This window comes from Trachymyrmex septentrionalis, unplaced genomic scaffold (assembly GCF_001594115.1).
Source record: "Trachymyrmex septentrionalis isolate Tsep2-gDNA-1 unplaced genomic scaffold, Tsep1.0 scaffold80, whole genome shotgun sequence".
Classification (NCBI taxonomy): domain Eukaryota; kingdom Metazoa; phylum Arthropoda; class Insecta; order Hymenoptera; family Formicidae; genus Trachymyrmex; species Trachymyrmex septentrionalis.
Window position 1 is genome coordinate 780,741 of NW_017305988.1, and position 12,295 is coordinate 793,035.

Sequence of the window (12,295 nt, forward strand, 5' to 3'; positions counted from 1 at the left end):
TACGGCGCCGTGGAGAAGACGTTTCACCCGTTCGAGCTGAGCAGCAGGTACGTCTTTTGCAAATTGTTATATGTAGCTTTACATTATTAGCGTTTATTTATATATTTGGAGCAATATTGAATTATTCATAATTTCGTAAAAAGGCATATTTGCAATATTTTTGTCGGACCTTTTATTGTATATTTTTTACATATAAGAAGCGGTACAAATTTTGCAAATAAAGCATATATTATAATTAATCGCAATTTGTTTAATGTTACAGGCTTTCCCGCGTGTTCCCCGGAACACTGCCCGGTATACAAGGTAAGTTGCACAACATTAATTCTAATTTGTATTTAGAATTTAATTTTCCACAATATTAATTTGATTAGAATTAAATAGAACATAATATTTAAAATATCTCTACTACAACACGCTATATGAAATATTAAATTTGAATAAATGTATCAAGAATATTATACGGCACTTGGCAATCAGTCGGTAACGACAAGCATACAATATAAAAATTGTATATAACAAGGCAATACGTTTTTTCTCGCGTCAACGTGTGCAATATGCAGGTTAATTCCTATTAATTTAGTGAATGATCAGCTTCGAAAGCCCGAATGAAAATCTGGTCATAAACCTATCCATTTCCTAGGTACGTACTTGCAGTAAACAGAGGATTGTATACAACCGCGTCACACTAAGCCCATAGCTACTAAACCGCGCGCATACTACCTATAAATGGGCGGGCTGCTATAAAGTCCATTCATGATCGCGTCGCCTGTACAACAAACGTCGGGTGGCTCGCGCCTCCCGCACGATTTATTACACTCGTATTCAAGCGCGAGTTGTGTTTCCTACTTAGTACACGTGTACTGACACGATCGCGATTCGAAATCGTCCTATTGTCTGGTTTGCCGCTGACAGACCAATCGACCCCGTTTTCGTCTCGCCGTCATATTGCATTCCATTCATTATATAACCAGGTACATTAAACGTCATAGAAATCTTAATATTCACCAGACATCTTTTAAAGGTATTTTTGAAAAAAAAAAAAAATACAATTTGGATGTTATGATTGTTTATGTTTATTAGTAAAAAAAAATATTTAAAAGAGTCATTCTTTTTTGTTTGAATAAAAAATATATTTTAAACTTTCTTTTGTTTAGGCTAAATTTAAATTTGCAACATTTATTTTATTACCGAAATAGTTTTATTTAAAGCAATAATAAAATTGATTTTGCTCCATAACTTTCCAAGTTATTTATTTATTAAATAATACATATACGATTTTATTTATTATTAAATAAAATCGTACATGTAATATTTAATAAATATAATTAAATAAATGTAATTAAAATAATAATAAATTCTTTTTATAATCGCGTAAATGAAAAGCGATGAGATTTAAAGTTATCCAAACTAAGAAATTTTGTCATAAAAATTTTTCGTTAATTTGAAATCATTGCGGAATTCTTAAAGACTTTTGATTTCCGATTACTAATACGTGATCATTAAGACATGATTCTGCCGTGAGTAACATAGTCTGATGGCACACGACATTGACATGGACAAACAGATGGAAAGCGTGTGTGCTACCGGAGTTGTTGTCAGACCGTTTTACTTTACTGCCCATAAAAGTACCGAGATTTAGACTGCAATACTGCCATGACGTATTGCTCGCACTGCGTGTACATGCACGTACACACTATCAAAGTTGACTGCGGCTGCTGTTAGGCGTGATCCATGAGAGCATTTCACTAACCACGTGACGTTTCGTGGGAAGGAAGACGCGAGAAGTTTGGATGCATTCCTAATGAGTTTCGACAGCTTGTTCGTTAAAAATGGTAATTGAAAATTTATAATTATAACAGCAAAGAAATTGAAGAAATTGAAAGGAAAGATAGATGTGCGCTTGTCGAGTTAAGGAGAGAAAAAGCTGTAATTAAAATAGCACGTAATATAAATATCAGAAAGATTACTTATGAAGAAGCTTAGCTATCTGAAATGAACGAACCGGTCTCTGATAAATGTAACTACACCTGCGAACGCTAATATATAATGATAACCGTAAAATGAAACCGTTAAATATAATTATAACCGTGACCAAATTATAGTCATAAAGATATCAGCAAAACAAGGTCGACTATTATTTATTGCTATTATTAGAAAGAAATATTACTAATACAAGAATAGACTCGTTAGAGTATATTACATTCGGAGATAAGAATTCATTACGTAACTATACTTTTAAAATTTATTATATTTGTAGATATCAATTAAGACTAATGTAAGTAGATTCTCTCTTTGTAATGAAGTACACAAAAAATTTAATTTTTAAATTTGATTGGAATTTTTAACTCTTGTCATTTTAATATAGACAATAAATAACAAATCGAAGGACTCTTTCTATACAAAACAAATAATAATAAGTAACGGGCAAAGTAAGAGTCAACACATTTCTTTGAAATTAACAAAAAAATATATTATAATTAACAGAGGTAAAATTACATAACGCAAAAATTAGAATCGAAATTACGAAAATAATTACAAGTTACAAGTTTCGGCAATCGGATCGAGCCATTTTTCGTTTTTATGTTAATGTCTGAAGAGGGCTCGATCCGGTTGCCAAAACTTGTAACTTGTAATTATTTTCGTAATTTCGATTCTAATTTTTGCGTTATGTAATTTTACCTCTGTTAATTATAATATATTTTTTTGTTAATTTCAAAGAAATGTGTTGACTCTTACTTTGCCCGTTACTTATTATTATTTGTTTTAGTATAGACACAAGTTCTATAGTATATAATTAAAAAAACAATACTTTATTAATAAAATTATATATTTTTGAATTACGAAATATGAATAAAAAAGGAAAAGAATTTAAATCTTTTAATTTAGTAGTATATTTATTAGCAGAAGACACTATCAGTAAAATGGTATCCAGCGAAGTACAATTTCTTGTTAAGTACTCTGTAAGTGTAACTGCTGTCGTTTCGTCTACTCTTCGTTTGTAATCTTTATATCTTTTTTCTCATTCGTCTGTGTTCTCGAGAAAAAAAAACAGCGGTATCGAAATTTGGTGGTAATACTCGTCGAAAGGCAAGAAGAGCAGTCTCTCCGTAAGATAGTTGGTATATCGTGCTTGCTGGCCTGCAACGATGGAGAAGAGGAAGAAAAGCAGATTAGAGCGCGCGTGGTAGGGGGATGGGGGGAGAGAACGCCAAGAAACGCGCGCGAGAGCGAGAAGCGGTCGTGAGAAGAGGGTGGGAGACAACGCGTTCGTCCGGGCTTCGCTTGCCAAACGATCCGAGAGATCGCGCTCGCGTCACTTTTGGCCCGTTCGGCTCCAAGTCGCGGGCAGAGCTCTCAGTTGACGCTCAGTTCGGCTCAGCGAGGCCAGCAAGAAGAAAGGGGGATTATTTTATATGTGTGTGAGCACATCGTGCGTGTGTGTACTGGCGCACGATCCTCGGAACTGGAAAAGCGTTCTACTACCTGCCGAGAGTCCTTCGGTCACTTTACGCTCAATACCAAGGGATGGTTCTACCTGATCTGATTGGTTTGAAGATAAAAAAACGAGAGAGATAAAGGGGCTCTGTGCTCTGATCCGGGAAAAAAAAACTTCTCCCCTCTTCGTGACGGACTCCAGGCTCTTAATGCTCGAATTTTCGCCGTTAGTGAGTTTCGTGATTGCACAGATTGCGAACGTTCTACGCGCGAGCGAAACGTTTGATGAATCGCGCTCGGAACTCCTTCGTAATGATGGGGTCGACGGTATTCGCTGATGATAGAGACGGGACGACGTGTGGCTTGTATATGGTAGGCCACGGGACGATCATAGCGCAGTTAGTCGCGCAGTGAATTGATCTATCGAAGATCGACGGATTGCCAAGTGTCATTGCCTGGTGCTCGCATTAAATTGCGCACTAGTTTTGCGCAACGTTTTCCCTGTTAACGCGTGGCGATCGTGAGCGCAATCGCCGCTCCGGAGTTATCGCGGTCCGAACGATGCACTAAATCGCGCTGTGTCATTTTGTTTTCGTTTCAACCCTCATCCTGCATCGTTGGATCGGCCGATTGGACGACCGCATAATATCTGGACGAATTATTAATCGACTCTACGATCGACGACGTTCGCACGTGGGTTACTCACTGCTGTCACATCGATTGTCTCACCCGACATCGTCAACATCGTCATCATCGTCGTCGTCGTCGTCGACGTTGTGATTCTCATCGTCGCGTGTGGACCTCTCGTCCGAGGATTTGCCAAGCACTTTATCGCACCTCCGTCTATCCTTCGCGCTGCCCGTGCCTCTCTTTCGCTTCTCTCTGTTCCACGTTTATCCACCCCTCCACCTGTCTGCTGCGGCGCTGTACACCCTCTCTCCCGCCGCCAACCCCCGTCATCGGACGACGCGCGTATACCCGTACGATTTTCCCTATCCCCACCCGCCTTCGCTCGCTCCTCGCGCCTCCGCTACCTTCTGCACGCGCTTTCTTTATTTACTCCGTGAATTCACGGACAACACGACCGGCTCGATCACGATGAGCGCTCCGTTCCTCGGTCCTCGATAAAAATCCTCTTCCATCACGCGCACGTTCTTTTCTACTATTGGACCTACTATCCGCGCGGTCTACGCTACGTTTTTCGTTCGATCGGTGTTTCGCGAATATACTGGAAAAATCGCTAATCTACATAAAACCGCTTTGCTCATCGCTACATCATTATATCCACGATGACCATGCGACAACTTTTACATTTTGGGTGAACTCTTGGCCGATTTGTGCTGATTTGTCGCGCGCAATTCGTGATTTCGCTAAACACGCATACACGGCGGTCACGGGGGACCATCACCTACATTAATCGACGCGGACGTCGACAATAAATATTGTTATAACACCGGCAATAAACCGTCATCATCTGCACCATCGCCGATCACGTGGCTTGCTCGACGGCGACGCTGTACGATAATGTTCACGCCGCGCCGCTATGTGGCTCCGGCGTGGGCCATCCTGGCTCCGTCACGCCGATGGGAACAGCAACCGGAGCGGGGAATTCCACCGGGGTGACCTGGTGGGCCATGATGAACGGTTCCCTCTACGAGGACAGCCCGCCGCCAGTTCCACCAACAGCTTCGACCCTCGTATCGATTCAGCAACAAACAACCTCGACACCGGGCTCTCATCAAGCGACGACACCGACTTCACCTGGTGCACCGGTATCATCGGCAACGACAGCGCCACCGGCGCCTACAGCAAGCGCCAGTTCGACCTCGCCGAGCGCTTCTTCGGTAGCGAGCAACAGTGCAGCCGGACCGCTTCATATACCAGCCAAGAGATTAACAGCGACACCAGGAGGTGGTGGTACCACTTACGGAGAGGTAGCTTGCGTGGAGTCATCGGGCGCGCCAGGTGGTGCGGGCGCAGCAGGCGTGATACGGCACTCTCATTCGGCGGGCTCCCAAGGCGGCTGGAGTTACAGTCCTCATCATCCCCAGGATTCCCATTACTCGTCCACGGCGGGCGAATCGTTGAACCACCATCAGACTTACGGGGGTAACAATCCCCCCACGTATTACAACCTGGCGGCCGATCCCACCTCGACCTCCGGTTCCTCCAGGGACAACCGGAAGGCCGGGCTTTTCTGGTCACCCGCAGCCGCTACCGCTGGATCTGCCAGTACCGCTGGATCTACCTCGGATTACAAGTCCTACAACTCGGCCGGCGCGGCAACTACGACGTCGACTACTGGTGGATCCACCACCGGGGCTACCGGCGCCGCCGACCCGGCCGTGTCGTCCTGCCATCAGAGCTTCTCTCAGAGTTGGTGCAATTACGCGCCATACACGACGGCGAGGCATCACCATCCGGTTGACACGGCTGGACATCATCATCCTCATTCGCAGGCGGGGGTACCGTATCTGGCGCCATCCGCGGCGGATGACCGCGGTAGGGTTGCTGCCGCTATGGTCGCTGCGGAAGGTGCCTTTCCTCACGATGGATACGGCGGCCTGAGAAATTATGGAGCGCCCGAACCTGTTACTTCGAGTCCCTACCCACCTCCAGGTAAGCATCTACTCCGATTTATCACATTACAATTTTTTCTTTTTTAACAATTCTCTCCTGCTCCCGATGCCCTCTTTTACGTTTATATGTAAAATATAACATCTTTTCACATTTAATAATGACATTATTTTTGCAGAAAAATTTTCACTCTTGACACTTGTATTTGTATTTTGAATAATCAGATACTGTAGAAGAGAAATTGATTTACCAGAGTCTTTTTTTCTACTGTTTTCGTAATGTGTTAAACTATTGTCAACGCTTCTATACAAAAAGATGTTTGTAAACTTTAGATAGTTTTTCATTTTCACTGAAAGTTGTCGTGAATCGATTGTAAGATTCCTCGAACGTCACGTTCGGGAAGTCCATTGAAACTGATAAGCCCGTGAAATCAAAACAATTAGCTCCGTAACAGCTTGACAACTGAACGAAGACGTTGCGAAGAAAGACACGTGTAACGTATGCTACGGCAAAAGGATTGCCTGTAATTTACATTAATTGCACGTGACGCTTCCTAAAACGGGCGTCTCGGGTATTCCTGGACGATCCTGACGAACTTATTCGACAAGTAAAGACCACAGTCATCGTTCATTCACATCGTTCTCTTTTGTGCTTCCTCCCTTCTCTGTCCTTTTCTCGGGACCCTGCAACCCATGAAACGTCGCATGAGCAACAACGAACGGCGGCGGGTTTATTGGCGGCCGTAACTCGTAAACTCTGGCGCGCGCCTCCGATCAGCTGATCCGTTCCATGACCCGTGCAGGCGTTCAGTCTTTCCGGCTAACGGCTGTTTCGCGCGCTTATATTGTCGCGACTGTCTTCCCATTACTTTACTTTCAAAAACGATAATTTTTTTCACATTGACTTTGTCTTTAGGAAGATTAGTAGACGATACGCTGTGCTGCTCGGCAATGTTCTTTCCGTAGGAAAATACTTGTAATCGTTATGGACGCTTCGAATAAAAGATATACCTTTTAGCAAACATTAAATATATACTTTGTAAAATGAGCCATTAATCTTCCTTATTTTTTAACATTTGTTCGGAATACTTATTACGGTGTGTAAATCACTGTGATAATAAAATACTCTGCAGAAGTGACATTAATTTATAGATACGCGTCTTTTATTGCGATACAATCGATATATCACAGATTGTAAATTATATTCAACATAATTATATCGCGACGGCAATGTCAGCTTTTCATTCGTGTGGAAATATTTGAATTTCATATCAAGCGTATAAAGAGGAAGGCGCGTCTCATCGATCGTTGGCGTTTGTTCGTCGTGTCCTTCTCAAAAAGCTTCATCGTGTTTTGCTTGCGCCACGACACTCGTTGTTGCAGTTTATCGTTACTTTGTTGCTCGTACGAGCGCCATTTGACGGTACTTTGATAACCGAGATAATTCGCGTAATCAGCCACGAGCTAATCGTAAGCGCACGGAAGGGAGATGTGTGTGTGTGTGTGTGTGTGTATGTGTGCGTGTAAGCGTGCCGTACATACGAAATAGTGAAACGCGGGCGCGCACCCGCGTATAGTTTAACCGTAGCTCAATAGATGGCGGGTCCATTATCTTTACTCGTTCGCTCGAAGACCAGAGCCGCTTCCACTGTATCGCGCCGAACCATCCCATATTAGTCCAGGTAATCTCTGAGGAATTACAATGTCGGCCAGATGTCCCCGGTACAAGTCGATCTCTTCCGTGATATTATCTCCGCTTCATCGAAAGAGCGCGGGTCTCCGAGCTATCATTTATTACCGCGGATCAGTATCCACGCTTAATTAAGCCTTTGAGACCTACCGGTCATCATTATGCGCACTTACATCACGGGCCAGAATAAATTTAACATAAAGTATGGCTTTATCAGGTCCATCGATTTTACTATGAAATAAAGTATTCTATCTGTTTTGTACGAATAGTCAAATTTAAATGGAAGTTTGCAATTTATTTGCTAATTTTTATTTAAAAGAATATATATAAATTCTTGCGTATTTACTTAACATTTTAATTCGTTGAAATAAAATTGTCATTAAATAAAAAGTTAGTTGGGAATACGGCAATTGTTCGGTGGCCCTATTGTCTTAAATATTAAGTTATATAATTAATAAAGTATTTCCGTTGCTCAGTATTTACAATATAATATTGAATTTATTATAGATTATATTTCAAAAATGTTAAAATATTTATTCATTCTTGATTTATATACTTAATTTGTATATTTGAACTCACATAAATTAATAACTGAAATATATTTAATGTAAGATATGAAAGCTGTCGCGAATGCTCCCAATCGATATTCCACGCGACAATCCTAAATCCTTATGGACCCTTTGACTTTTTCTAATAGACATCGGGTATCAATTCGAAAAATTTTTTTGCTGCAATTTCCGACAATTACAAATATTTTTCGATCTCCCTATATTATACTAATCTTTTTTTTTTATTCTTTTTATAGACAATATGACTTTGTAATTTTTCTTTTGGAATCTATATATTGTTTTTTTTATAGCTGTAGGTAAATAATATCTTTTGATTTTTTAATATTTTAATTATAATAAATATTTAAAAAAATTTTTTTATATCTGACACATATTTGATTAGATGTGTATAAGATTGATTTAAGAAATGCTTAATTCATTATGCAATTGTCATATTCCAGTTTAAAAAATATATACCGTTAATCGTTTATCTTAATCTTTGAATTAAGCTGGATAAAAATTCTAAAATTAAAAATATATTTATATGAAAATTAGATTGATAGTCATCTGTAAATTATTTTAAAAAATGTGAACTTTTAATATACTCACTTTTTTGGGTTTTTGATTGAATCTTAAACTAGAATATTTATTTCGAAATTTATAAAACATTAAATAAACTGCTATCTAACGATTTGTCATTAATTCATCGTTTACCCATTTAATATACACACATGCTCTCTATCTCCATTCGTTTTATATCAATATTTGTGATAATCCTGACCTTTGTTAAATATTTTTTATATTTTGTAGTAAGAGTAACTGATCTTTGTTAAGTATTTTTAACAAAGGTCAGTTATTCTTACTATAATTTTAATGCGCAATAAATTATCGCTTAAGCAATCACATCGAGGCAACGAGAGAGCATATCGGTTAAAAAAGGAAGATAGAGAAAAGGCTCGAGGAATAGAGGAAAATGCGAGAATCGAATTGGGATAAAACTCGAGGAACAAAATTCTTTGTTCGTTCATGCAAACGCGTATCTTATAGTTGAAGATATTTAAGTACATTATAGTAAGATATTACAGTACAACATATATTTTAATAATTTGCGTGTTAATTGACTCGCGTTTACGTGTTTTTATTTTACGACTTAAGCTGCAAGAAAAATTATAGCTTTAATAGTAATAAATCTAGAGAACTGTCATCTGAGATTCATAAAAATACCTGCGTTACATCTGAGATATTATAATGATACGTGGATAGCGTCCATTATATGCACATGTTCCGACGGATCAAATAAGGTTGCATTCGATAGCAGTTTTTATTCAGATTGGCTAAAGCTAAATGATTCGATCCTTTTGATTAAAAAGTTTTGTGGTCCAAGATTTACTCTTGTGATTAAATAAATTATTAATTAATTTTACCTTCGATGAGAAAGAAGCAATTTGACGATACATTTTGTGATGTAAAATGTAGCTAGTAGCTTCGAGAAACAACCCCTTCTGCCTTTTTCTATATTCGTGAAAAATATGAAATATCGCCAAACAGGCCAGCAAATAGAAATAATTTTGTTGCATTTGCGTACACCAAGAAGACGTTTATCCAGTCCATGGCTGGGTTAAAGATAGCCGGATGAGTCGCGGGCTTTCGTAATCGCTTCATTCCAGCTTCACTGGCGCGGATGTGCCGTATGTACCTTGCACCATCCCATCGTATATTCCGCTTTAACAAATGCATTCGCGTCGCTCCACATTCTGGGTTTGCAACGGAGTATCGTGTACCCTGTTAAAAACCACCGACCAGTCGAAACGCTCTAGAGTACGAGCCTAACAACAGTTCCGCGCTAACTCCGGCTTCATGTTTTTCGTGCGGTTAGTAGAACCGGTCCAATTATATCATACCACTGTGCCAGGAACGGCCACGGCAACCCTATGCGCATGTTGTACATGTGTATATACGCGTGTATATGTATGAATAATGTTGCGCACGCATATGCAGCTGGAGCGCACGCTTTGACATTCGGAGAGTTGCATCAGGCGCGGATTTAGTTGCTGATGTACCCCACCCAGATCTAGTTCTTCGTATAGAATCTTAATACGGGAACAATGGAAAGCGAAGAGCTTGAGAATGACAAAATATCAAATTATACCTGCTAAATCATCGTTTTTGATGTGAAAATTTTGATCGATACTTTTTTAATATTATTTACTTGGCGAAATAATATTTTTTATTACATACAAACACAGAAATATAGATCTTACAGTATACACATCGTTCAATAATTTATTACAAGAATTAAAGAAATTAAAAAGTATTTATTTCTGCGTTTATACAATTAGTAGCGATCTGAACATTTTAATGTAATACAATTAATTCTGGATATCTGAATATCTGCTCTCCTTCCTTTTTAGGACTTCTTTAAGAAACTTTTTCTAGAATCGCGGTAGCGAGTGTATTTCTCATTTTCAATAATTTCTCTGGAACATAATTTGTATTTATTGATTTATTACATGATGTAGATGGCAAAAATATTTTTCTAATGAATGATTACGGAACGTTAAAAAAAAAAAGAGTAACGGTATCGGTTACGCGCCAATGCACCAACTAACGAACCGGTGTATTTGCGCTCATTTTTGCTAGTCACTTCGTAGTAACAAATTATGGCAATTATGATAAGGAAACAGGTACAACCACTTTCTTCATTCAAAATCTACTCGAATGTACTAATGAATAAATTAGAAACTAAGTAGAAATTAATCTCTACACACAGTAATAAAGTCTATGACATTTGATTTGGTTTAATTTATTTGTTCCGATTGATTTGATTATTGATTATAATCGTATTATCTAAATCCGAATAGGGCTAAAATAAATTTAGTAAAATGAAAAGCACAAGTGACATTGAAATCCATCTTGAGAATTTATTCATCCGCCTTTGAGACATTTCCTTGCTGAATATTACTAGCTAGCAGCTAGGTTGTTTTATCATCGGCAAACTAATTGTGTTAAGTGATGTGGGGTTCCTCCCCATCTTCCTTGTTTCCCGCAGGTTCGCTTGCGGGTGTGGGAGTCGGGGTTGGCGTGGCGGGGATGGGCGTCGGGTGCGGCAGCTCCAACCCCTTGGAATGGACGGGCCAGGTGACGGTGCGGAAGAAACGCAAACCTTACTCCAAGTTTCAAACTCTCGAGCTGGAGAAAGAGTTCCTCTTCAACGCTTATGTATCGAAACAGAAGCGATGGGAGCTCGCGCGCAACCTAAATCTGACCGAACGCCAAGTCAAGATCTGGTTTCAAAATCGTCGGATGAAGAACAAGAAGAACAGCCAACGGCAGTCTCAGCAGCAAAACAACAACAACAACAACAATAACAGCAGCAGCGCCAATAACGCGAATCACCACGCGGCGACCGGCAGTCATCACCATCCGAGCACCGCACACGCACCACCCTCGAGTCACCACGTGGTCGCGCAGGCGCATCACGCGAACGGCTCCACGAAGCATCATCAGTGACCCGTGGCCTTCTCTGGGGTCGTCTTCGGGCATCATCATCACAGTCATACCTCGTCCAGCAGCGGGGGCAGCCATAACAGCCTGGTAGCAGGTCATAGCCATAGCCTCCACGCACCGCAGTCCCAGACGCCGCTGCCGCCGATTCACGTATCGTCGTCGGGCACTGTAACGCCCGCCACGGCTGTAGTCCATCCACACACACATACGCACGCACACTCCGGCAGCCATCATCATCAGCTGGCGCACGTGGCTCAACAGTATCCCGCTCTCCTCCATCAAACGCCTCACGGCTTGGCCGCCTGAACGCACTGAACGCCCCAGAGAAAAACCCGTCGAGACGCCTCGAATAAAAACTGAGGCGATACCGCTAAATCGTCGATCAATATCCACGTCCACGGGAATTCGATGAAAACTCATGGACTCTGTCGAGCAGCCGTTCAAAGACTGCTTCTACTAAGGAAAGATAAAAAGTTCGCGCGTAGTATATTATTTATAATTATATATATTAATTATATTATTAATTATTAATTATATTA

The 12,295-nt window shown here is 40.4% G+C and overlaps 1 protein-coding gene across 2 annotated transcripts; it reads left to right on the top strand.

Moving 5' to 3' along the window:
* Positions 1-275: 275 nt before the first annotated feature.
* On the top strand, positions 276-11,780 carry LOC108754807 (homeobox protein Hox-D9-like). 2 transcript variants are annotated; one of them, XM_018497421.1, is made up of 3 exons: positions 276-303; positions 5,029-6,054; positions 11,260-11,780. In XM_018497421.1, the coding sequence occupies exons 2-3, from the start codon at positions 5,070-5,072 to the stop codon at positions 11,757-11,759; spliced, it is 1,485 nt and encodes a 494-aa protein (XP_018352923.1). In that variant the 5' UTR covers positions 276-303; positions 5,029-5,069; the 3' UTR covers positions 11,760-11,780. The 2 variants fall into 2 exon arrangements, with proteins under 2 accessions (XP_018352923.1, XP_018352922.1); XM_018497420.1 differs by lacking the exon at positions 276-303 and having other exon boundaries at positions 3,320-6,054.
* Positions 11,781-12,295: the final 515 nt, after the last annotated feature.